The sequence below is a fragment of the Setaria viridis genome, chromosome 5 (assembly GCF_005286985.2).
Source record: "Setaria viridis chromosome 5, Setaria_viridis_v4.0, whole genome shotgun sequence".
Lineage (NCBI taxonomy): Eukaryota > Viridiplantae > Streptophyta > Magnoliopsida > Poales > Poaceae > Setaria > Setaria viridis.
Genome location: NC_048267.2, coordinates 16,785,106 through 16,812,912, shown reverse-complemented (window position 1 = coordinate 16,812,912; position 27,807 = coordinate 16,785,106). Strand labels below are relative to the sequence as shown.

Sequence of the window (27,807 nt, the reverse complement as noted above, 5' to 3'; positions counted from 1 at the left end):
TTCGCAAAGTAAAGTGCATTTGCAATTTAAACCTCGGGCTTGATTTGATGGTGATTGTGTACACATATAAAGTTTTAAACACTTGAACTTCAGAAAAGAAAGGTGGGGTCACTTTAGGATTGCTCAAATTTTTTATTTGGAAAGTTATCATATTTCTGAATTTTTGAACAACATAAAAGAGCTTTTACCCTTCTACCCTTCCTATTAAACATTTGTTATTTCCATTTAACTAGCTATTAACTTCAATAAATGTTTCTGATTGCATCAAATATGTTATGGTGCTGAAATTTTTACAGAAGCTTCACTATCACTAGCAGAGGCTACTATAAAATTTGCAAGATTTATTGAGCATGAAAACTATTTATCCTATTTTAAGTGTATTAAACCACATGCAATTAATTGAGCAAGGTAAAACATGTTGCAGATAGAAACTAGTAGTGTTCCTAGTGAGACAGATGTATCAGGAACCATCAAAAGTGATCTTGCATTTTTATCTATTTTCTTCCATTTATAGTGTAAATAACAAAATTAAGCCAGTCATTCAAGCTTTTGACTCAAAATAGTAAGTTCATTAGCTAAACTAGGTTTGCAAAATTCATATCTTGAACAAGCATGCGAAGGGTAAACCAGCAGAAGTGGTTTCATACTTTTCTCAGTTTTCTATGATTTATAAGGCATTTATTGACTTTTTCACAGGTTAATCTGGGTGGTTCTGCCACAACGCCAGCCTATCTCCAAAAAGAGGGAAGATAGAAGCACATAAAAATCTAGTCAGAAGTAGCGGTAGTCAACAACACCATCCATAACCAGTGGACACGGACTATAGCTATAGCTTTATACACTCTGGAGAGGTTGTACAATTGTACCCGCGTGGATGGAGCCTGAACGGTAGCTAGCCGTCCAAACCCCACCTAATAGCCGGAGCCCTAGTAAGTAGATAGCTCTCTCCTGTTTCCTCGAGTCTGAAATCTGTTAATCTTTGACGAACCAAATCTGTCACAGATCGCTGAAAAACCATCATAAAGCAGCGTCTGTGATGATTTCAGATAACATCATGTATTGGGCGTCACAGGTGTGGCGGAACCGCCCAACTTAAGCTGGTTTAAGTGCGCCTAATCGCTGTCGGAACAGCAATTATCCGAAACGCACCTAAAACAGCATAAGTCCGGTAGTCCGTCGAGTGTCCCTAGGACTCCTCGAAGGATCCACGACGTGTCTCATAGCCATACATCAGGATAGTATCCGCGATGGGATAGCATCAACAAACATTACATTTTTACATACATATAAAAGGTATGAGTTATTACAGAACATAGATTGAAGCAAACTTAACAGTGCAGTGTAAGACAGAGTTCTAAGATTTAAACATAAACCGTTCAGGAGGAGATGAGCATTTTAAACTTCTTCTCTAAGGGTATTGTGAGACTCATAGCAATACCCTAGGGCTTCGGGGTTTCCTCCTCTGTAGACTCCTGCGGAGCTTCTGAAAGATAGCCACAAGGGAAAACCCTGAGTACGGGGTACTCAGCAAGTCTTACCCGACTAACCAATATAATAGCTTTCTTGGGAAGTATATGATAGCTTTTTGGTGTACTTGGCTGATGCAACTTTTTGTCGAAAAGCTTACTACAAGTGATGCCTTAGTTTTATCTTTTATTTGGGTTAAGTCATTACCTAACCATTCTAAATGATGAGCAGAAAGTAAAAGCAATCATATATATTAAGTCATACATCAAACATTATCAGGAGATATATATATTAAACTACGATGCTCAACAGTGATCAAGTGCATTCATAACCGAGAATTGCGGCGATCCGGATCAATTTACATCCTGCAGGAGAGTACCCTGATCACCAGCTTTATACGACTGTCCAGGTCGTACATAACAACCTCTCGATTAGCAAAATCAATGATTAGGAATACGACTACCCGGACCCAGGGATGCACCCCCACATGGGACCCCACGTCTAGCCCGATCACCATGTGAGTTTCAGGCTACACCCCTGCCAATCTCCAGCACGTCAAGTGCGGATACGAAGTATTCCTGATCATAGAGTTTACTAACCTACTGGGCTTTACTGGTCCCATACCTAGTAAGTGATCAGATGCTTATCACTTGATCAAAGGTTAAGACAACGAATCGGGCCTTAACCAATTAATCTAGCAGACAGAACTACATCTCTAGCTTCTGTCCGCTTTTCTATCTTCAAGTTATCTTTCATAAGCAACATGTATGACTCAAAAGTTTTCCTTAAGGTTGGTAAACCGAGTATGTAAGCAAGTAAGCAATTCTAGACTTGGGTATCTTCTAAGGTTTGAACAAGTGGCAAAGATGTCCTTAAAACAAGGCATGATCATACACAAGAATAGGTTTCAAGCAACTCCTAGACTTAGTGCATCCATTTAGCAAATAACCGATAATTGGACACATGAAATAACGACTCCAAAATAGATAGGAATAAATGCACCGGGGCTTGCCTTGTTCGCTTAAAAAGTTAGTATTCTCTGACAGGTTGGCTTCACAGGGGACTAATTCAAAAACTTCTTCGAATTCCGAAGGTCCTTCTGAAAATTCCAAATATTCTCCTTCTGGTGCTTCGGGATCTATAGCATAATACATGCAGGGGTTGGAAATGTAAAATTTTGAATAAAAGACTATACAACTTTCCTTCATGATAAAGTTGCAAGCCAACAAGGACTATACAATTTATCATGATAAAGTTGCAAGCCAACACACAAAAACCCAAAAAGATTAACCCACAATTTTTATTTTCCTATTTAACCCTACCTAAGGCTTTTTCTTTTGTCTTTAGAAAAAGTTATAATTAATTTCTAACTTGAAAACCTAATTTCCTATGAGTTAAGAATAATTTGTGATTAAGAAAATGTTATTTCATATTTTATACATTTTATAAATATTAATTATTTATTTAATTACCTTAAAAGGGAGGCATTAAATAAATACTCGAATTCTTATTATTTTCCTAGGGTGTAAAAATTTTAATGCATAAAGGAAAATAAAACAAACCTAACAAAATTGGTTTCACTAATTTGGACACTCCTAGAAATTTCTGTGATTTAAATGGTGTAAATCGGATTTAAACTAATTACTTTCTAAAGGAAATCTAATTTTCCCGAAAAACACCCGGAAAACTTTTCTCACTCAGCTCGATGCTACCCTCTCTCACGTGCACTGGGCGCCACGGTGCGGACCCACCTAAACACTGCTCCACTTACCCGCCGGCCCTTTCTCCCCCTGACGGGCCCCGTGGGCCTTTTTTTTTTTCTTTTCTTTTCTCTAGTCCAACACCGGCCCATGGCCCATCCTTCCTTTTCCTCTTTTCCTGCGAGGTCGTCCTGCTGGACCTCTGGGCCTTCAGCCTTTTCCACCCCATGACCGACCGCGTGCGTGTTACTGGGCCTCAAGGCCGCGGCCCAACAGACGGCCGCGCGCCCGGCCTCTTTCTCCCCCTCCTCTCCTTTCTCTCTCTGCCGCGCGGGCCCGAGCGTCCAGGAGCTTCTTCCTCCTCCCGCCAAAACATGCGTGCAAAAGGGGGCGGCGCGACTCGCCGGCCGGCACCCTACCGGCGGCGGGATTAGGTCAAGACGGCACCTCTACACCTTCACGCACCCGTGCGCGGCAACAGCTCCTCGGGAGATGGCCGGAGCCACTCCCTCCACGGCGACGGGCGGCGACACCCTCGGCCGGCCGCGACTACTCACGACGACGGCACAAACTACTCGAACAACTACTCTTACACCAACCTAGGACCCTAAGGACTCACCTACGACTACTTAAGAAGGAAGGGGAACAGCGCAAGGTAGTGCTCACCGTGAGCGGGAGGCGCGGCGACGGCGGACAGAAGCAGCGGCGGTTTGAGGTGTGCCGGCGGAGAAGCTGGGCAACAAGTTGCTAGGGTTGCTGGTGGGGTGTGGTCGGAGGTGTGGACGGAAGGAATCGACGGGAGCTGCGGTGTGGCGGTGGAATTTTGCTCGGCGGCGGCAACGGGGACAGAGGCGCTGGCGGCAGTAAAAAGAGCGGCGGTGAAACGGTGGCGCGGGAGCGGTAATTATACAAACGTCTTACCTCGCGCATGGTTGCCACCGTGGTCTACCCATAGGCCTATGTGGTGAGGAGGTGGCCTAGCTGGTTGCGCTGGCGAGCGACCGACGACGGTGGCGGCGACACGTCCTGCTGCTCTGTCACCGCCCCTCTTTCCTTCTTCTGGCGCCCGTGACTTCAGAGCTAAATTGCGGTCGATCCTCAATCCAACGGTCCCCAAGTGTCTTAACAGAAGTTGGAGATAAACTTGAATCCTTCACTTTTTATTTTGGCTCTGACTCGAGATAATCATCAAACGTGGCCGAATTTTGAATTGTTTCTCGTGTCTGTCTGAATTCGGCTGAATCCGAATTTCAGTTCGTCAGTTAACTGACAGTGACGTCGATCTCACTTGGTGAATCAAATTAGTGACCCAATTCCTTTTCTTCCAGTCCAATTTCTCTCCATTTGTGTTCTACAACATCCCAAGTTTCCATTTTGCTCAAGAACACCTACCCATCTTGATCTACATTGCTCTGAATTCAAGTTCAAAGTCGGCCATTCACTGTCATTTTCAGACTTAGTTGTTTCAGTGATGCTGTTTACAGTGACAAGATGCCGACTTTAGGCCTTTATTTGAAATAGCTCCCTCTGCTATTCTTGATCAACAACACCCAATTCTTGTAGTCCAAAGTCCATACTTTCATATGGTGTAGTTGTTCTTATTCACTTACTTGAAAAATTTCTCAGAATTCAATTTCCAAAATAGACTCTGAGGCTGTTTTTCTGAATTCCTATTTTCGGACAGTGAACAGTAAACTCAATTTTCCTTTTTCTTCCTTTGATTTCTCTGAGATATTTAGCATCATTTCTGTTCCAAATTCTTGATCCTTAAGTTCTAGTCACTCTTACACTTGTATTCTATATTTTTGCCGAATTTTTCTGAATTTCAAATTCAAAATTCAAATTTCAGCCAAATTTGACCCGAATTTGATTTTCGGCCAATTTCTTTTTCCTTTCTTCTCGAATTACTTCCAATTCATCAAAGTTACTTAAAGGACTAAATTGGCAGCTGTTACAACAGGTTAACTCAGGCGAGATTTTCTTCGTTATCGTCATAGATCAGCACAATCTATGACATTTTTAAACTGTCACAAAAGCACCCTCAGGCTTGTGCAACCCAGCCCAGGCCCAATGTTTTGTGACAAAAATAAACGTCACAGATGGTTGCCACGTGGCGGCCAACGTGGTTGTGGACGATGACGTGGACGCGTGACGTGGACAATGACATGGTCGGTGACGTGGACGATGACGTGGCTGGTGCTGACGTGATATTCACGGTCCATTTTAGAATTGGACCACTCAGTTGGGCCATTTTTTCAGTCCACTGTATTAGATCAAAACCCACAGGCCTTGAGCTCACCAAATGCAATCTAATCTCTTAGCTCATATATCACAATGATCATTACAGCCCATATTACATACCAAATTAAATCAACCCATCAACCAAATCAGAGAATGATACTAACAGAAACCAGATCCAAGAACAAGGCAGAACAATATCTCATGCATGCACTGATTCAAACATGGTTTAAGGCACCAGAACATCCAGAGCGACAAATTTATTACAGAGAAGATACTTGGTAATCTGCTGGTTCACACTAACTCCAGATGCAAAACAAGATTACACGATCCCATACAAGCAGCAGTACATAGTAGTCTAGGATAGGCCATTTTACGCATCAGCGAACCTGCAATCCACAAAGGAAAAACAATCAGATTTGTTCCAATGACTTAAGCACAAAATTGAGTGGGCAAAATTGCAGGTACCCTTCTTTCAGAGTCAAAATTGCAGTATGGATGGCATCATCAAGCTCCATATCTTCTGTGTACCTTCAATAAAATGAAAAATAAAGGTCATATGACAGTACTCACACAACTAAGGAAAATAGATCAACATGTATAATATAGCTATTGCTTAAGCAGATAAAACAATAAAACTATGAGGCAATTCAGGATCTGCTCCTGCATTATACATGGATCTGTCAGTGAAATGATACATGGCAAATCTGAAATGACAACATGAACATATTGATGTCAAATCATGAAATTTCCCTGAAGTTCACACAAAACTTACTTATATCTGAAATTAATTTTAGAATTAAAAGCAATGTCTACTACAGTATGATAGGTCAGCATATTATTTCAAGTAAATGTGAATGGAAGCAATCAACCATCTTGTCATGTTCAAAGGTTTCGAAAGATTGACTATGTACAAAACATTTGGCTAACAAGCGAGTAAGATCGTTTACATACCTCTTCTCAAGAAATGTCTTTGCATTGGATACATTTTTCCCCATAGCTGATGCTTTCCAGGAGAAGTATGATCCTGATGGGTCTACCTACAAACAAAATATTGATTATGTTAACACTCCAGAATACCAGAATTTTATTAACAAGCAGTGGATGAAACATTAAGTAAATGGTCAATGCAAATATTTCAACTTAGAAAGTTTCTTTACAACTCTTTTAAGTCAACAGCCAGCACAAACTATCATTATAAAATCTCACTGTCATTGAAAATGAGATAAAGATAACATTGTTTGTTGAGCAATGTACAATGACACTAGTAGAGAATTGGCTTTCGATCCGACCCCTTTTGTCCTGGTTTAAAGTTGGCCCGGGACAAAAGGGGGTGCGCCGGGGTAGGGAAAATTGGAGGGGAGCATTACTCCTGGTTGGTAATTGCAACCGGGACTAAAGGCCCCCCTTTAGTCCCGGTTGCAACGGCTAGCTGGGGGGCGTCGGTGGCGGGACCCTTTTATCCCGGTTGGAGGATCCAATCGGGATAAAAGGCCGGGATAAAAAGGTTAGTCCCGGTTGGTGCCTCCAACCGGGATAAAAGGGTGTCCCTTTTATCCCGGTTGGAAGATCCAACTGGGACTAAACTTCCAACCGGGACAAAAGGTGTTCCCTTTTGTCTCGGTTGGAGTTTTTAACCGGGATAAAAACTCATCCCCCACTATATCCCGAGACAGAGACTTTCTTCTTCCTCCAGCCCGAGCCAGTCCAGCACATTGATAGAGAGCTGAGCTTCACCTACTCTCCGGTGGTGCCAAAGCAAGGAAGGTGCTGCCCGAAGTTGTTTCCCTCATTTTCGTGGGAATTTCACTCGGCCAACACAAGTGTTGCGAAGGTTTGCTACTTCATCCTCGTGTTATGCTTTGATTTATGCTTTGGAGATGGAAAGATTATTTGCTACAATGTGATGATGAAGTAGAAAAATGGAGAGGTATTTTGAGCTAGAATGTGAGGGAGATTGATGTGTCATATATAGTATGCATTATTGCAGTGGTTTAAATCTATATGCTACCTTGTCTAGACGGTTTATCTTATCAAATTCAATATGGTTTTTTAAATCCATATACTTGTTGAACTTGCATACCGTGTTCATTTCGGCGAGAATGTTCTCCGCCGAGCAGCAACGTATGTCAAGAAGGAGGTTCGATTCTACGAGAAAGAGTGGATACGAACATCGTGACCGTGTCCCCTTTTCCGTAGCATCTAACCTCTTTCATGATGAAGTGCGGTGCCGCCCAGCTGAGGACATCCTCGCGAAATGAACACGGTCTTCAAGTTCAACAACTTCTGTAGTGGTAAGGAAAGAATTTTTGTACATAGATGACTTCTGCTACTTGTTGAACTTGCATACCGTGTTCATTTCTGCTACGATGTTCTCCGCCGAGTAGCAACGTATGTCAAGAAGGAGGTTCGATTCTATGAGAAAGAGTGGATACGGACATCGTGACCGTGTCCCCTTTTCCGTAGCATCTAACCTCTTTCATGACAAAGTGCGGTGCCGCCCAGCTGAGGACATCCTCGCGAAATGAACACGGTCTTCAAGTTCAACAACTTTTGTAGTGGTAAGGAAAGAATTTTTGTACATAGATGACTTATGCTACTTGTTGAACTTGCATACCGTGTTCATCTCTCCGAGGATGTTTTCCGCCGAGCAGCAACGTATGTCAAGAAGGAGGTTCGATTCTATGAGAAAGAGTGGATACGGACATCGTGACCGTGTCCCCTTTTCCGTAGCATCTAACCTCTTTCATGACGAATACCGGTGCCGCCCAGTTGAGGACATCCTCGCGAGATGATCACGGTCTTCAAGTTGAACAACTTATGCAGTGTTAAGATAATAATTTTTGTACATAGATGGCTTCTGCTACTGGAGGAAGTGGTGATGGTGGGGGCGATCGTGGTTCCTATTATGGCAAGGTTCCAATCATAGTTGGCCCTCAGCATAAGCCGAAGAAAAAGAGCGCGCTGGAAAAAAGCAATGCTTCGTTATTTGCAGCAACGTCATGAAGAAGCTGTTGCCGCGGGTCAGGAACCTCCTTTTGGTGGTCATTATGCTCCACCCTCACTCCCGGGTGTTTCACGTCCACTTAGTACTACCGTTTCAGGCAGCACAAATAAACCTAAGGATGAGGTTGGGTCAGCGGAACCTTCGTCTTCACCGTCCAAGGATGCTTAAAGTCCTCCTTGATAATAACCAGTGGATGACTTGTTGTATTGTATCATGTTGTTTGGGACTTTAATTTAAATATGTGTATTTGGATCTTCATGTTGTTGTATTGTACCATGTTGTTTGGATCTTTAATCGATTTTCACGCGTAATCCATTGTCAAGTGTAATCCATTTTCATGTGTAATACGATGCAGATGGACCGACAATGGATGTATAATGCAGACAGGCGGAGCAAGGCGTTTATTGATGGCTTGCATTATTTTCTCGAAGTGGCAAAAGCGAACAAGCCAGAGAATGGGTTCGTATGTTGTCCATGCTTCCAATGCAATAACAGGAAGGAGTATTCAAAGGATTCCTGGGGGACTATTCACAGCCACTTGTTTAAATACGGTTTCATGCCTAACTATTTGGTTTGGACCAAGCACGGTGAACTAGGGGTTGTAATGGAAGATGGCGAGGAGGAGGAGGAAGATGACACCATTTCGGACTGGGTTGCAGGCCAAGCTTTCGCAGGTACTACAATGGGCGAGGCTGATGAAGATGAGTTTGCAGAAAATGACCCTACTGATGACCTTGGTCAGGTGATACGAGATGCATACAGAGATTGCAAAACTGAGAAGGAAGCAGCAAAGTTGCAGCGCATGATAGATGATCACCAAAAATTGTTGTACCCAGGTTGCCAGCAGGGCCATAAAAAACTAGGTACGACACTAGAATTTGTGCAATGGAAGGCAAAAAATGGTGTGTCCGATAAGGCATTTCAGGGGATGTTGAACATTGTCAAGAAGATTCTCCCCGAGAATAATGAATTACCGTCCACAACATATGAAGCTAAACAGATTATTTGCCCTCTCGGATTGGATGTTCAGAAGATACACGCATGCCCTAATGACTGTATCCTCTATCGTGGTGATGAATACGAGAAATTGGATGCTTGTCCCGTCTGCGAAGCCCTGCGGTATAAGATCAGGCGAGATGATCCTGGTGATGTCGAGGGGCAGTCTCCCAAGAAGAGAGTTCCCGCGAAGGTGATGTGGTATTTCCCTATAATACCATGCTTGAAGCGCTTGTTCAGGAACAAGGCAAATGCTAAGTTGATGCGATGGCACAAAGAAGACCGTAAGGAAGATGAGATGCTGAGACACCCCGCAGATGGGGCACAGTGGAGATCAATTGATAGAACATTCCCAGACTTTGAAAGTGAAGCAAGGAACATAAGGTTTGGTTTAAGCACTGATGGATTCAATCCATTCGGTGAGTTGAGTAGTGGCCATAGTACTGTTGGGATACGAGGTAGGCTACACTAGCGCAAATCAAAATTTCTACCGCGTATAACCAGGAAGAACTGCCGTATAAGGATCACGGGATTACCACTCGACGCACTACTGGTGCGGAAGATGTAGATATGCGTCGATGCAGTGAAGACGATCACGTAGTCGTACGTAGTCGAACAACGTAGTAGTCGTACGTAGTCGATCACGTCCAGCAGCTCCTCAGCAGCTCGTCCACGTGCACAGCAAGATCGCCTCCGGTACCGCGGCTCGTCGTCGGCTCGTCGGTGGCTCGTCGGCGGCTCGTCCAAGTGCTGCAGGCGCAACGCCTCCAAGGTATCCACACGTGCAGGGAGGAAGCGTCGCAAGCCGGATTGCTAGATCCGCGAGTTGCAACAGGCGAGGGCGTGGGAGGCGCGGCAAGTGTGTTCAGCCAAAAAGGTGTAAACCCTAGGGCGCCCCCACCCCTCTATTTATAGAGGTTCCTGATGGGCCTCTGGATCCGAGGCCCATTAGTACTCCTAAACCTAATCCAACTCGGATCAGATCCGAATTGGGCTTCCAGCCCCTTAAGTGTGTGACCCTATGGGTTCGGATACGTATAGACATGGCCCGAGTACTCCTACTCGGCCCAATAGTCGGTAGCGGCCTCTAGCAAGACGTGCCAACTCCTATACGCATACGAAGATCATATCAGACGAACCATCACAACATAATGTACATGCTATTCCCTTTGCCTCACGATATTTGGTCTAGCTTCAAGCCGACCGCTCTTTCTCGATCCTGTGATCCGGAATCCCTTTGTAGGTTAACTCTTAACCGTACGTAGCATGGCCATGCATTTTCGGATCCGATCACTCGAGGGGCCCAGAGATATCACTCTCAATCAGAGAGGGGCAAATCCCATCTTGATTGACCATGTCTCATAGCATGCTTCTTGACAAACCCGAAAGCTACCTTTATAACTACCCTGTTACGGCGTAGCGTTTGATAGCCCCTAAGTAGGTCAATCCACATCTAGAATACATGCGACAATCTCAGGTCTAAGGACAAAGCGTATATGTTGTTTAAAGAGAGAACTACTTCTCGTGTTGGGTCAGTCCTAACACATGTCTCCACATGTGTCCACATTATTAGTTCAACATCTCCATGTCCATGACTTGTGAAACATAGTCATCAACTAATACATGTGCTAGTCTAATATTCATGTGTGTCCTCACATGAACTCCGACTAGGGACAACTTTAGAATAACCATACAAGTAAAGAGTTTCACATACAATTCACATAATTGCAAATCAATTCAAGTAGCCTTCAATGGATATTCAATTAACACAACATACAAATCATGGATACAAATGGAATATCATCATCTCTATGATTGCCTCTAGGGCATACCTCCAACAAGTACTTGGCCTGTGACCCTTTGTATGTTCAACCTTCCTCCTTGGCTGTGCATGAAGCGGAAGTTCATTATGATGCCGGCGCTTATCCAAGGCCCAAAACAACCCGGCAACGACATTGACGTGTACCTAAGGCTGTTGGTTGATGACCTTTTACAGCTCTGGAAGGAAGAAGGTGTACGTGTGTGGGATGAGGATAGACAAGAGATCTTTAATCTACGAGCACTGTTGTTCGTAACCATCAACGATTGGCCTGCATTGAGTAACCTTTCAGGACAGACAAATAAGGGATATCGGGCATGCACCCATTGTTTAGATGACACAGATAGCATGTACTTGAAGCACTGTAAGAAGGTCATCTATATGGGTCATCGTCGATTTCTCCCTGCTCACCACCAGCTGAGAAAGAGCGGGATGCATTTCAAAGGGGCGCCAGACCATCGTAAAAAACCTGCACACCGTAATGGAAAGCGTGTGTTCGAGATGATGAAGGATGTATATGTAGTCTTCGGAAAGGGACTTGGTAGCCAACCTGTTCCGAACGACGATAACGGACATGCACCCATGTGGAAGAAAAAGTCAATATTTTGGGAGCTACCTTATTGGGAAATCCTAGAGGTTCGCAACGCAATAGACGTGATGCACCTGACGAAGAATCTTTGCGTGAACGTGCTAGGCTTCATGGGTGTTTATGGAACCTCAAAAGATACATTGGAAGCACGACAGGACCTGAAAGCCATGGGGCAACGAGATGACCTACATCCGGAAAAGAGAGATAATGGACAGCACTACTTACGTCCTGCCAGTTACACTCTCAGCAAGGAAGAGAAGGATAGCATGTTTGAATGCTTGAATAGTATGAAGGTCCCGTCTGGGTACTCCTCGAATATAAAGGGAATAATAAATATGAAACAAAAGAAGTTTACAAATCTCAAGGCTCATGACTGCCACATGTTGATGACCCAGTTGCTTCCGGTTGCACTGAGGGGTGTTCTACCAGAAAATGTCCGGTTGCCGCTCGTAAAGCTATGCGCGTTTCTCAATGCGATTTCGCAGAAGGCAATCGATCCATCCAAGCTATCAAAGCTACAGAACAATGTGGTGCAATGTCTTGTCAGTTTTGAGTTGTTATTTCCACCATCCTTCTTCAATATTATGACGCACTTACTGGTTCACCTAGTAAAAGAGATTGGTATTCTCGGACCTGTATACCTGCACAATATGTGGCCTTTCGAGAGGTTCATGGCAGTCCTAAAAAACTATGTTCTTAATCGTGCCCGTCCAGAAGGAAGCATCGCCAAGGGATATGGAATAGAGGAGGTGATTGAGTTTTGTGTTGATTTTATTGATTCAATTGACTCGATTGGGGTTCCAATTTCACGCCACGAGGGGAGGCTCCGAGGAATGGGCACCCTTGGAAGGAAATCAAGTTTGAGCAATGATACTGATTTGTTCGACAAGGCACACTACACTGTTCTACAACAGTCATCCTTTGTGTCTCCGTATATCGAGCAGCACAGGCAGATGGTAGCTTCCAAAAACCCGACCAAATCCGATGCTTGGCTTACCCGTCATCACATGGAAACTTTTCCCTCCTGGTTGTGCCAACAACTTATGGGTAACTCTGAGATTCACCCACAGCTTGCCTGGTTAGCCAGGGGACCTGCTACCACAATCGTCAAATTCCAAGGCTATGAGATAAATGGTTACACATTTTACACGAGAGCCCAGGACCAGAAAAGCACGAACCAGAATAGTGGTGTCTGCATAGATGCCATGGACAGAAATAATAGCAAGGAGTCGTATTATGGTTTCATACAGGAGATATGGGAACTCGAATACGGACTGCTGTACATCCCTCTATTTCTTTGCAATTGGGTGAAGCTAACTGCCGTCACCAAAGATCAGTACGGAATGACAATAGTAGATCTGAGCAAGACTGGATACAGTGATGACCCATTCGTACTTGCCAATGATGTGCATCAGGTATTCTATGTGAAGGACATGTGCAGCAAACCCAAGAGGAATCCAGAAGAGACATGGGAGCCAAAGTGCCACATAGTGCTTCCAGGTAAAAGAAAAATCGTGGGAGTCTAGGATAAAACAGACAAATCAGATGATTATGATCAGTTTGATGGCATGCCTCCATTCGCCGTTGAAGTTGATCCAAGCATCCTGCTATCCAAAGAAGAGGCTCCGTACTTACGCCGCGATCATGATCAAGGAACTTTCGTGAAGAAGAAATTTTACAACGTTGTATTGTAATGCGTTAAATGTACATGACCTTTGTGTATTAATTGATACAATTTGTAATTTACCCTATGTATGATTTCATGTGTTATTAAATTTGTTAGGTGAAGATTTTTTAGATAAACATGAACATTGTTAACCACATACTAACATGGATTTTTCTGCGCATTGAAATAATTTAATTGAATAATTTCTTGATCACAGCAATGCAGTAAAATAAATATTTTACAGGCTAAATGAACTGGTATAGAATTAATGATTAATTCATACTTATTGTCAATTTACTCGTTAATTAAATATATTTTTGCATGTACAAAATCTATGAAGGTTTTGTTTTTCATCCTGAAATGCAGTGAAAAGGTAAAATAAAATCCATTTCCAAAAAACAGGCGGGAGAAGAAAAATAGGAAAAAAGACCTTTTGTCTCTGGTGCTAACAGATACCGGGACAAAAGGCCCCCCTTTTATCCCGGTTGCAAACGGCAACCCTCCCGCCCGAACGTACCCTTTTATCCCGGGTCCCGTCACCAACCAGGATAAAAGGCCCCCCCTTTTATCCCGGTTGGTGACGGGACCCGGGATAAAAGGGTACGCTCCCAGCCCCACCTGGCGGGGGCACCCTTTTGTCCCGGGTCCCGTCACCAACCGGGATAAAAGGGGGAGGCCTTTTATCCCGGTTGGTGACGGGACCCGGGATAAAAGGGTGCACTCCCAGCCCCATGTGGCGGGGCACCCTTTTGTCCCGGGTCCTGTCACCAACCGGGATAAAAGGCCCCCCCTTTTATCCCGGTTGGTGACGGGACCCGGGACAAAAGGCCCTTTTGTCCCGGGTGCCATTACGAACCGGGATAAAAGGGGGGGGGGGGTTAAAAGGCACTGTACTCCCTTCTACCCCCCGCCAGTTACACACTTAGCCAAATTTTCGCCAAGTCCCGCGCGTTCTCCGCCGTCGCCGCCCGTCCGCCTCCCTCGCCGTCCGCCGCCGCCATCGTCCCCAATTGCGCCATCGACGTCCCCCATTGCGCCGTCGTCATCCCCCGGCCGGCCCGCCTCGATCCCCTCCTCGTCCGTCGACGCGCCCGGCCCCCGGCCACCTCGTCGCCTCCGGCCACCGGCTCCACATCCTCGTCGCCGGCTCCATCCTCGTCGCCCCTCGTCGCCCCTCATCGCCGTCTCGTCGCCGTCCCGCCTACGCCGCCGCCGTCGTCGTCGCCTCGGCCGCCGTCATCCTCGTCGCCTCGGCAGCTGCCGAACTCGCCGCCCCGGCCGCCGCCGTCCCGCCGCCCCGCGCACGAGAGGTTCGCTGCCGCACCGGCCGGCAGCGCCGCCGGGAGGGTTTTCTTTTTAATTAGAAAATTAAGTTTTATTTTTAGATAGATTTCTAATTTTGTTAAGTTAGATTTTTAGATTTGTAATTTTGTTAAGTTAGATTTTTAGATTTCTAGTTAGTTTGTTAAGTTAGATTTCTAGTTAGTTTGTTAAGTTAGAGTTGATACAGAGAAAATGAAGTTAGAAATTCGTAGGATGCACCGCCGTCCCTCCGTCGTCCCGCCGCCGTGATCGCCGTCGTCCCGCTGCCCGTCAAAACCTAGTTCCGGTGAACCGTCCCCACCTCCGCCGTACCATCACCGCCTCCGCCGTCCCGTCACCGCCCGTGGTTCCGGTGAACCGTCCCCGCCTCCGCCGTATCACCGCCGTGACCGCCGCCGTCCCGCCTCCGCCGCCCTGATCGCCGCCGTCCCGCCTCCGCCGCCCTGATCGCCGCCATCATAACCTAGGCACCGCACGTGGATATTGTTACAAATTCGTAGAAATTCGTCAAAATTCGTAGAAATTTGTAGAAATTCATAGAAATTCGTAGAAATTTGTCGAAATTCATACAAATTCGTAGAAATTCATACAAATTCGTAGAAATTCGTCGAAATTCGTAGAAATTCCTACAAATTCGTAGAAATTCATAGAAATTCGTAGAAATTCGTAGAAATTCGTAGAAATTTGTAGAAATTCTTCAAAATTCATAGAAATTTGTATAAATATTCCGGACTTTGTATGATTCATGTTATTTTATGATTTCATTATATACATGTATGATTCCGGACTTTGTACAAATTTGTAGTAAGACGATTTCTATGACTGTCATGTATGATTCCATGTATGTTTCCATCAATAGTTGAAATGGCAGACGGTGAGACCGCAAGGTATATCATGGAGCAGATAATCGCTGGTGATGGTAGTGGCGACAACGTTCCACTATCATACACGGATGAAGAGGGCACCCAGGCGGACATGTTCCTCAACATGTCCGCCGATGGGAATGAAGAGCAACAGCCGCAGCAACAACTTGCCGTGGCGGAAGGTTCCGGCGAGGTATATACAACCATTCTTGTATTGTTTCACGCCACCGTTACTACTACGTACTAATTAACGAATCTTGAACTGTTAGCCCTCCGGATCGACACAAGGGCAGAAGACCCGAGGTCGTACAAAGGTGATGGAAGGGAGGCTTGTCATCACCGAAGTTACAGAAGAGGGCAGGCCGGTTGCTCCCGAGAAAGTAGCAAAGAAATACGTGAGTCAAATCGGGGCAATCGTCCGGGACAACGTGCCTATCAGCATTAGAGAATGGAAGGGCAGAAGCACTAATCCGTACGTCCTTCCAGAGACAGAAAAGAATATGCTGTGGGAAGACGTGAAGAGACATTTCACATTCCCCGAAGGATATAGTGAGAAGGATGTCAAAGCGTGGACGCTTAAGAAGATGGCTACTCAATTCCAGACATTCAAGAAGATGCTGGATACCCACTACATCAAGAAGGGCAAAACTCCAGACTTCAACGCGTGGCCAAAGTTGAGGGACCACTGTGATGCATTTGTTGAATACAAGAGGAGTGAAGAAGGTGTGAAAAAGATCACGACCAACACAGCAAATGCTAGTCAGAAGGGCTACCACCATCATTTGGGGCGAGGTGGGTATGGCTCAGCAATTCCCAAGTGGAGGAAGATGGAACAAGATCTGATCGAATGGGGAATCGTACCTGCAACTATTGAATGGCCCGAACGATCAAAGAACTGGTACTACGCTCATGGAGGCTCCCTAAGCCAAGAGGATGGGACGTTGATTTTCAATGACACAATACGTGAGAAGGCCGAACATCTCATGAAGAACATTGAAGATTCCAAGGCTGGGAGGTTGAGGGTGGACCGAGAAAATGATGAGCTCACATTGGCCCTCGGTAATCCAGAGCACCCAGGACGTTGCCGAGGGTTCGGGGTGGTTCCGTGGAAGTTCGCTTTCCGAGGCGACAGCGCCTCTTACAGAAGCCGGAAGCGAAGAAAGGAACAGATCGAGGAGAGCTGGCGGCAGATGCTAGAACAAAGAATGATGGATGAAATCAATCGGCGGGTGGCCGACGCAGTTGCGGAGTTGGCCCAATCTGGAGCACTGCCGAATCCTAACACCGCCAGCCCTTCTCAACGCCTCGGGAACAGTTGTGCTTCTACAGGGGTCCCCGATGCGCAGACGCCCAGGTTACCCGTGGAGGAGCAACGGTTCCCCGTGTATGCCATCACGCAACGGACCTCATGTGAGTTGCATGCACCGGTCGGCAACCTCACTATTAAGGTATACTTATACATAATATTTATGCAATCTTGTCAATTGATCCAGGCCTCGAGATCGGAGTTCAACTTGTTTACTTCTGCTATATGTACAGGTAGCGTACGGGAGTGCGTTAGCAACCCTGGCAGGGCAGAGCAGTCATGGCATGGACATTCCAACAGGCTACGCCAGCGTCTGCGTCGAGCAAATAGTTGATCCCCAGTATGAAGGTCTATAGCTCGACTTCCCGGGAGGCGACGGGGAAAAGACATTGGCAGATGCGCTTCATGGGATCATTCTATGGAAGAAATGCTACATCATTATTCCCAGCACGGAGCCATCTCCTCAGACCTTAAGACCGCTCCCCGTAGATCCCCAGCAGCGACCTTCTCCTCACACCTCGAGACCGGCATCTCCTGCTCCAGGACCATCCCTTCCATCTATATCAAGGTCTCCATCTCCACCACATCCTGGTGCTGGGAGCGACGACGACAATAACAACACCCCTCCCCGATCACCGTCGCCGGCACCAAGAGCGGCCCCCTTGAAGGAACCTGCAGCACCACTAAAGAAGTCACGAGCACCGCCTCCCAAAGCAAAGACAGAGAAAGAAGAAAACAAAGGAGCCTGAAGTGACTCGTAAGGAACGCTGGGAGGCAATGTCTCATGAAGAACAGTGGGCAGAAATCCAACGAGAGGCCAGTGAGTGGTTCAAGAAACAAGCCGAATTAAAAAAAGGCAAGGGAGATGGAGCCACCGCCAGTAAGTCGGCGAGATTTAAACTTTTTTATCAGGATGGAAGAAGGAGCCAAGAAAAGGATACCACTCTTGTCAAACTATGAACGGGCTCTAGTAAAGGCTGATGAAAAGGATAAAAGGAAAGGAAAATCATCCTCCAGCGGTCCAGTCCCCGACCTCACCCATTTATCAAAAAAAGATGCTCAACGGGTAAAAGCAATGCCCTTGGATCAACAAGCAAATGTATTGAAGTTCATGGAAGAAACAGGTCTGGGACTTGATGAATGCATAGGGCAAGTTGAGACGCCAACTGCACCGCCCCCTGAGCCGAAGTGGGCTTATGAGCTAGGCAAACCTCTAGTAAAGCCTTCATTGGTACGGAAGCTATCAACAAAGATGTTCGAATTCCATCAATGGTACATGATGGCATCCGCCGACTCGAGGGAGATGATCGGCATGAAGGTAAAACCGATAGATTTTCACGGTGAAGGGGAGAAAGTGCTGTGGCTAGACTTCAAGGATATATACGAAGTGTACCATCATGATGCCCTGGACGTCTCTCTGATCAGCGCTTGGATTCTGTAAGTGTCCGTTTATCTCTACATGTAAATTTTGGCGTGCGTCACCGTACTAACTTCATCTTCCATTTCATGTAGGATGCTAATTCAGACATGCCGCCGAGAGGCGTACCTACATATAGGCTTCATGGATCCATCTGTAGTTAACCAACAACAGATACAATTAGCGCCGGAAAAAACCTTTGCGGAAATATACAATTTCCTACACAAACAAACATTCAAGGATTTCATACTACTTCCATACAACTTCAAGTAAGTGTGTGTATACCGTTTACTTTCGATGTCTTTTTCCTTATCTCTACATGTTAGTTAGCTCTAATATGCATCAACATTTTACGCACGCAGCTTCCACTGGATCCTTATTATAATTGAGCCTGAAAGAAGCCACGTCACTGTCTTTGATTCGTTAAGGAAAGATCCGGTGGACTACCAAGAATTGCAAGACATGCTAGGCTTGTAATAATTCTGGACCTTTATCTCTATGCAAAAATTTATTTCCTAAATTTTATCCCTGTTACACTATGTCATTCATTATTCTAATCCGCAGCGCATGGAAACAATTCATAAGGACACACAAAGGTCCATTCAAAGAAAATCTTACATGGAACACAGACTTCCCGGTACGTATGCAGTCTGCACATTTATTACATTGTATAACACGAATATTTCATAACTTATTTTTTTCCGCACTGAAGTGCTTAAGACAGGAACCCGGGAATAATCTATGTGGCTACTACATCTGTGAGCACATGCACAGTTTTTTGGGACCCAAGGGACCGAAGATGACGCCGCACAACTTTAAAGTACGTAAAATAAAACTATTACTAGTTAATTATTTTCTAGCTCCTTATATGTATTTGTTTATGTAACATTCACAAATTTCCAAATTATAGATGTTAAATATTCAACAAGGACTCTTGAAGGAAGAAAGAGTAGCGGCAATATGTGAAGGTCTCATTGGATTCATAATGGACGAGGTGGTAAATCCAAAAGGAGAATTTTATTACGATGGACGACAATTAGACACTCCGATCAGCAACACCACGACCGGAAGATTGTAGGAAGATACTTTGATTTATTTGTATATATAATACGCGCTAATTATGATCGATTTGTACTAAGCTAGTTGAATTGTGTATATGAATTGTGTATAAGGATTGTGTATATATATAGTAATTGTATAATTACAAATCCCATTCGTTTAAATACTAGTTGATTTCGTTCTAAAAAAATCTCAACTACAAGGTTAACAAATTAAAAGGGCCGCGGTACTACGTATACGTGATGCATGCATGAAAAATTCAGGCGTCACGGCAGTGCCATGCAAGCGCCATTTAGTCCCGGTTGGAATCGAGCCGGGACTAAAGGGGACCCCTTTAGTTCCGGTTGGTGAGATCAACCGGGACTAAAGGGGGTCCTTTACTCCCGGTTAAAAGACCCGGGACTAAAGACCCCCCCTTTTGTCCCGGTTGGTTTATCCCGGATGGATTTTCGAGAGATATGCACCCTACCAACCGGGACTAAAGGCCAATTCTCTACGAGTGTGACCAGAGACAAAAGCCATCTATTTTGTATCTCTGTACATACCTGGTACAACTGGGGGCCATTGTCATCGTACCCAGCAATCAACAAGGATACACCAAATGGTCCCACACCACTGCAACAAATAAGGTAATCAAAATATATCCATCCAACATAGAATAAGAGCCATATACAACATAGAGATCAACTTTTGGTAAGAGCAAGGATCTAAAATCCAGATTACTAAAAATTTACTGGTACAACCTCCAACTAGCCTGTTAGACGTGGTCTTTGGGTCTATTCTGGTTAACAATTTCCATCTTGTTCTTTGTACACAGATTTTCCTCGCAATATTGTGTTTGTTTGATTTTCCCACAGATACTGTTTTCTGATAGATGCTAACATGAAAAATAAAAGATTAAGTACCAGTTAAATATCACAAATCCTCGAGCACTTGCATGCTAAAGTGAGGTAACAATTAAACATCTACTGAATATGGAAACTAGAACATTAGAACCACTTCTTGTTCATCCTCTTGCCTTAACAAAGCTAACATTCATGAACCACGGCAAATTAAAATGCTTGCATCCACAGAAAAGTAATCTTTCAAAACATAGCAGCTGCAAGCGTGTCTTATCCCAAGCCCCAACCATGGACCAGCTTTTGCAGTAGTACTTTAAAGTCATTTCTGCATCCTAGGTTTGTAAAATCCAAAGGCTGACAATTTCTTCACAGAGCCTAAACTAACAATGTAACATCAAACTGCACCTTTACAGAACTACACCTTGAGGCACCCACAAAGGTTGAAGGTGTTAACCGATAACCAAAAGCATAGTAATGCTGGTTGGTTATTAGCGAACTGGACCTCAGCGTAACTTCAAACAGTATACGAACATTTCTATCTATAGTCAAGTCAATCCAAAGAAAATTCAGATATAATTACAGGTTTATAATACATGGACAAGGTGAATAAAGCAGCCGGAGTCCCTCATAAGCAGATATCATCTGATGCTAAGCAATGTCATGCCAGGTACTAGCAGAACTCTGGATCGAATTAACTGCTCAAAATCACCCTTGTTGTGCAAAAATATTATTTTTCTATTTTTAACTAACTAATAAATACACCCTTGTGAAGTAACTTGCAAAATAATTATTTTATATACCCCTAATTACATTTTTACATGTAATATACAACATCTAAGTTGTCATGTAGGAGTTTCAAGAATTTTTTAATTGATTTAGTATTTTCTATCATTTAAATGAATTTCTATGTGCTTATCGATAGTAATTTCAAGTTGAATTATGTGTACCTCCAATAATATTCAAAAAATGCACAAAATTATATTTAGACTTGTATATTCAATTCTAGCCCATATATTGAAAATAGTTGATATGTGCAAATTTTTGCTAGGGATAATTCAAACTTCTACCTGCAACCTTATTATAAAATAATGGTAATAATACCTAAAACTTCTCAGAAAATTCTGAAAATTGATGTAGAATCAATTTATTGACGTATAAGCTTGACATAAAATTTTCATAAGATTTGATAAAAATTGGAGTGTACACAAAATGGATAGGTCTCTTACATTGTTTCATACAATTTAAGTCAAACCTTGAAGCTTCATACAACTCAAGTCTTGTATCGCTCATAGGCACCTCAAACTTGGACACAACCTCACCTTTACCCTCATATTAACATTTTTGGATTTACATTGCCACTTGTTGTGCGAAAAAGTTATTTTTCTATTTTTTTAAATAACTAACTAATACATCAAATAATTATCTTAGATACCCAAATACAAAAAATGCCATATTTTGATTTTAGAAAATTTTAGAAAAAACAATCAAATTTGGAGTTCTTATAAGGGAGAAATTCCATTTACATGTTTTAATTCAGGATTAAAAAGAGAAATGTAAATTGTTCATTTGTTTTTCCTCCCTAGCTGCTCAGAATATAACTACATATAATTTTTCTCATTAGTAAATACCAAAACGAGGCAATAGCTCAGTGGTGCGCATCAACATTTTAGCTGCTGTAGCTGGGCCGCTGCCGCGGCGCCCAGCTTGGTCCACTTTCCGGCCTGGTGACATGGCTGCAGCGGATGAGGTGGACTGATGACTGGACTATCCACGTTAGCAACAAACACAAGCACTTCTAAAAAGCAAAGAAATACCAAAAACATTCATAACATCACAAGTAGCTCAGTGGTGAACATGTGTGCCTCTTTTACATGAGATCCCAGGTTTGAATCTATTCTATCACATCTTTTTTCCTATTCCCCCCTATTTTTGGTTTAAAATATTATATTTGCTTTTCTTTTTTTGGTTACCCTCTTTTTTTTCAAAAATTCTATTTGCCCCCCCTTGTGTCATGACAATTCTAAATTTGATAATCACGACAAATTTATTATAACGTCACAGGTTTTGGACCGCTTTGTGACGAATTTATTATAACGTCATAGGTTTTGGGCTGCTTCATGACAAAATTGATAAAACATCACTGTATTATGGGCCCCATATCCACTCTGACAGATTCGTGACAGGAAATTGAAATTCGTCACAGATTGTGTATAGTTAGTGATGTTCTCTGAAATCGTCACAGAAAATTCGTCATAGATTAACAAATTTCTTGTAGTGAGGGCACATCGTCACCAGTGTGGACTTCGAAGCTGTGAAACCTACCAACGCCAGGGTGCAGTCTGGTAAGAGCAAGCCCACGCCTCGAACTCCTTACACAATCCTCCAATCCAGCTACAGGCAGAGCACTATCCACTACTAGTTGCGGACCTAACCCCGCCCATAACGTAAGCGAGCAGTAAGTATGAAAAGTAGCTATTGTGATTGGCAGTAAACTGACTCGGTCCTTAAGCCGCTGAGAGTGAGCACTCTACCAACAAGTATGTGCCAAAGCACCTGCAACGTACAAGTACGCCACGTGCTCCTCAGTAACAAACAAGGTACCCACCATAGGTATGGGGTATAGAGAGAGTCCAGAAAGCTCTCTCTCGGCAAGGTACTCCTCAGTACCAACCATGGTGCTTCCACCAAGAACACATCAAGGTGTCACACTCACCCAAAACACACGTGAGAGTGTTCAAGGAATCCCATCGCCAAATCCATGGCAAATGCCCATCCATAACTCAAAAGCATGTATATGGATATATGAGCGGTGGACTAGCTAGTCCACAAAGGTATGTAAACAAGAAAAATAGGATAAACAATTATCAAGGCATGGCTAAAACATTAGCAATGCAATCCATCACCATCAAGCAATATAAGTAAAGCGCTAACAACTAAGCATGCATAGGATCTATATGATTGGGAGTGACATGACATCTAGGAAAAAACTCCAAGAAAGTAAAATTTAGTAGATCCAAATAACACCAAACTATCTACAAATAGCACAGCCTCGATTTTACGATTTAATGCAACTAGTTTCATATTTTTCTGAGTTAAAATGAATTAGTTATGAATTTTTAAAGATTAAATGTTTATTTAATTATTTAATTAAATTCAAAAAACATTTCTTAAAGGGGTGACACGTGTCAGCACTAGATTGGTCCACATGGCAGTCCAAGGGGGTGGCACGTGTCACGCTGACGTCAACATTCATGGCTCAACGGTTAGTTGACGTGGTCAATGGTCAATGTTGATCGGCCAACTGTGGGCCCACCGGGTCAGTGGACCCAATAGGCGGGTGTCGGTGTTTTAGACCGGCAACCCGTCTAGGGGTACCCTAGGTGGTCTTTTATGCGGTAAGGGTCGTCGAGAATCAAGGAATCAATGGTGACGCAAGGAACACGATTTAGACAGGTTCGGGCCGCTAGATCGCGTAATACCCTACGTCCTGTGTGTTGGTTTGTATTGATGTATGTTCTGGTCCTGAGGGATCTATTTTGAGGGGGGTCCCTGCCTGGCCTTATATACCCGGGTGGGCAGGGTTACAAGTCTGAGTCCTAGTCGGGTACTATTACAGAGTTCTACTCGGTATCGTCCGAGTAGTTTTCCATAAACATACAAGACGAGTCCGAGTAGGATATGCCCATCCTTGTTCTGATCACGTCCGAGTACGTCCCTTAGTGGGCCGCCCAAGGCCTACTCATGGGTCCGGGGAGTAGTCCCGACAAGCCCCCGAGTACTTTGTAGTCGTGCGCCATAGTCTTGGGCGCTGCAGGCACTACCCGAATAGTTTTGCGGGCTGAAGTGCCCGAGTACTGTCGCGTGGCTGGAAGGTACTCTTTCTGCAGTTCTGAGTTGTCTTCGTTTCGAGTAGTTTTTATATGGTAGTGCGATGTCAATCGCACTCCATATGGAGTAGCCCCCGAGCCTTAGATTGAGTCGAAGACTCAGGCTTAGGGTCAAACCAGCTTTTGCCCATTTTACCCTCGGAGATCTTGAAAAAGAAAAAACTGACCAACGGGTACGGTACCCGCAGCCCCCGAGCACTTAGGCGATTCATGTCGTTGAAGTGGTCAGCAATCCGTTGAATGTAGTAACCGTTGGATGTTTATTGCGATTAATACGCAATTTTAATCTGACCATTGCGCAACTGAGCGCGTTGAATCTGGAGCCGGTGGAGATAAATCTGGAAAACCCCCTTTTCGGTTGCTGTGACGCCGCACAGGCATTTAGATCTGTTTCTTTCCTCCACCTTTGTGCCTTCGCTCACTGTGTCGCCACCGCCGGTGCTGCCACCTCCGCCACTGCCGCTTAGATCCGAGTGGAAACCTCTTAACTTGAGGTTGAGTGTTAGAGGATGCGCTCCAAGAAGATGGGTAAGAAGCCTGAGAAGATCCAAGGCAAGGCTCTGGCGACGAGCAAGGTTAGATCCAAGAAGGGGAAGGAGTTAGTGCTACCGGCACCGAAGGTGGGGCCGATGAACCAGACAGCTCCGCCGCCGCCTGGGGCAACTTGGCAACACTCAGTGATGAAAGAGAGGGAGTCCAAGCGCTAGTTGACACCAAGCTCCTTCAACCGAAGGAAATCGTGCAGTGGCGCCCCGCATTTCCCAATGCGTGGCAGTTTGAAGAACATCCGGCGGAAACGGTGATGCTTGCTCACTTCGTGGAAAGGGGACTGGCCGTGCCTACCTCCGACTTCTTCAGAGGTATTCTCGAGTACTATAATCCTCAGCTCGTCCACTTGAATCCCAATGGAGTACTGCACATGGCTATCTTTGTTCATCTGTGCGAAGTTTTCCTGGGAGTACCTCCAAGTCTCGAGCTATTCAGGAAATTGTTCCGTTGTAAGCCTCAGCCGAGTGCCCAGCGGACGGAGGTCTTTGGAGGCACCGGGTTCCAACTCAGGAACTCGAGTGCATATATTGAGTACAATCTGACCGACTCCCATCGGGATTGGAAGAAAAGGTGGTTCTACATCGGGAACCATGATCCTCGCCTGCCTGTGGTGACTGGTCACGCGCCCAAGCATGCGGAAAATTGGATAAGCGAGGCTGAAGATACCCCGGAGCTTGATCTTCAGATGCAGCAGATCACCGAGTTGAAAGCACTTGGGCTGACTGGGATCAATGTGGCAGCCAGCTTTCTGAAAAGAAGGGTTCAGCCACTTCAAAAACGCGCTCACCCGGGAAGTGAGTACAAAGGTCTGAAAGAGCCATCGCGTATGTCTGAGGAGGACATATCTGACGATGACGTGGAGGCGCTGCTAGCAAAATTTTTCAGGAACTATCAGGGAGTACCAGTGATCCCTGCGGCCCTTTGCCAGTATGAATCCTGGTACGAGCTAGAGGTGGTAAGTATTTCCGTCCTGACTTGTTTTCTTTTGACTTGTGATTCTTCTTGCTAGCATCGTTTTGTTGTTTAGAAGTCCCGAGTACTTGACGGCTATGTGGTGCAGTCGGAAGAAGAGTCAGAGGCCGCAGTCGAGGAGTCAGAGGATGAACCTTCTCCCCCTGTCAAGAGGCGCAGAGTAATCCACAAGATGGCCGCGGCTAAGTCTGTTGCAACCACTGAGAAGTCTCGGGGTACCAAGGTATGTACTCGATAACTTGTATGTTACTGATGAACTTGAGATGCTTTATTGATGTGGTGAATCATGTCTTGGTTCATGAAGGCTGTAGATGAGACTGTCTCTGAAGAGATAGCCGCGCCCGACCCTGAAGTCGGTGAGGCGGTCGTTGACACATTGCCGGAGAAAGTGCTGTCAGCAGCTGTGGTAGCCCCCGAGTTAACGATGCCAACTCCATCAGCTGCCATGCCGCCCACTGCTGATCAGGCGGTTCTGGGGCTGCCTGCTGGAGTGGCAAAGGAGGTGTCACCAGTACTTGCTACTGGCACCTTGTTGTCAAATGTGATCGCCAGCGGTAAGCGTTGTCCTTGTCAAATGTAGTCATTTGAGTAGTACTGTAGTCTTGACTTCGGTTCTGTAGGTCTTGGTGAGAAAACGGCGCCGGCGGCCGTTCCCGCAGCTCCAAGTACTCGGCCACCTATTGCCGAGAAGAAACGTGTGCGACTGCCGCCATGTTCAACTCAGGGAGCTCCCTTGTCCTTTTGAACGATGTTGCATTGTCTGGAAATCATGTAGTAATACTTTGGCGGTGCAGGGATGCAGAGGAAACTATCCCTGTAGAAACAGGGGTAGTACCGGATCCCTTGGCCACATCATCTGTTCCTTTTGAGGACATGATTGTTGAAGAAGTTCCCGAGGTTGACCCGGGTCGTCTTGGGGCTACGATGTCAATGCTTCAAGACGTGATTCGCTCAGTAGAGGAACCTGCTGCTGCATCAGGCTCGGGAAGTGCCGGCCTGTCCTCGTCCTCTAGCGGAGTGCTGGCTGTAGTTGAGAAATCCAAGCAAGCGACTGCTCCAGGTAAATGCATGTATTTTGCTATAGTAGTTGTAGTCGGTAGCTGATATGGTGAATGTTGTAGGTGCTGCTTTGGGTACAGTTCCTCTTGTGGAGAGTACCCAAAGGCCGGTACTCAGCCCGCCTTCTGATTTGGAGCTTCAGAGGGCCATGGATGTGTTCCGGGGCATCCAGGTAGATATTGCTGATGTTACTGCAGGACCCGAGTAGTCGTGAAGCGTGAAACTTACCACAACGTACTCGGACCTTTTCAGGAAAGAAACCACCAGCTGGAGTAGGAGTGCGCTCGCCTGAGAGAAGCGCTTCGGGTTCATGAAGTTGGGGCGAAATCCTTTGCCGTGGAACGCGTGGATCACGCCGTTCTGCAGGAAAAACTCGAGAGCCGCTATAAATCCTTGAACAGGAAGTATCAAGGTAAGCATTGTGACTACTTTGGGTGTGTCCAACTGTAGTTGGTGTTGCCTGAGTTCTCTTGCTTTGTAGAGCTCAAGAAACAGGAGGCGTCTGCAAGGAATCAAGTTATTAATTGGAGGAACGCTCATGACCGGGTGGCAGATGAAGCCGAACATCTTCGGACCACGCTCATGAAAGCAGAGGCTGCTTGCGAGCATCAGCGAGACTGGAAGATGCAAAACGGCGTGATGCTCACCATGGCCATGGTGGCATGCAAAGATCATGCCCAGACCTTGGGAAGGCTTCGGGGTGAACTCCAAGACTTGTCTGGAGCGGCCGAAGACTTGGTGAGTGCTATAGCCCCCATGGAGGGAGGCATAGAGCCGCAATCGCTAGTAGAGCGACTAAGAGCTGCCCCGAGTAAGGTGGCAGGACTTTGCAAGACTGTTTGCAAACAGGTTCTTGCAGTTGTGAAGTCCTATTACCCGAGGGCAGACTTGGCGGCAGCTGGAGATGGTGTGGCTCGCAACTGCACAGATGAAGCATATGCGCAGTACCTCGAGGAGGTGGAGCCCATTGCAGCCAAGATGTCGGAGTTCGTCTCCTTAGAAGAAATTTGAGCTTTTGTGTGTACCCTTATTCTTGTACCGAGTATGT

At 45.1% G+C, this 27,807-nt stretch overlaps 1 protein-coding gene across 1 annotated transcript in view; it reads right to left on the bottom strand.

Moving 5' to 3' along the window:
* Window positions 1–5,650: 5,650 nt before the first annotated feature.
* Window positions 5,651–27,807, bottom strand: part of LOC117856285 (uncharacterized) — a 32,717-nt gene continuing 10,560 nt past the window's right edge. Inside the window, exons 3-5 of the mRNA XM_072293948.1 lie at window positions 19,996–20,065; window positions 6,360–6,445; window positions 5,651–5,936 (exon numbers count right to left, since the gene is read on the bottom strand). Coding sequence (XP_072150049.1) covers window positions 5,819–5,936; window positions 6,360–6,445; window positions 19,996–20,065 — 274 coding nt within the window. The 3' untranslated portion in view covers window positions 5,651–5,818. The remainder of the gene's footprint in view (window positions 5,937–6,359; window positions 6,446–19,995; window positions 20,066–27,807) is intronic.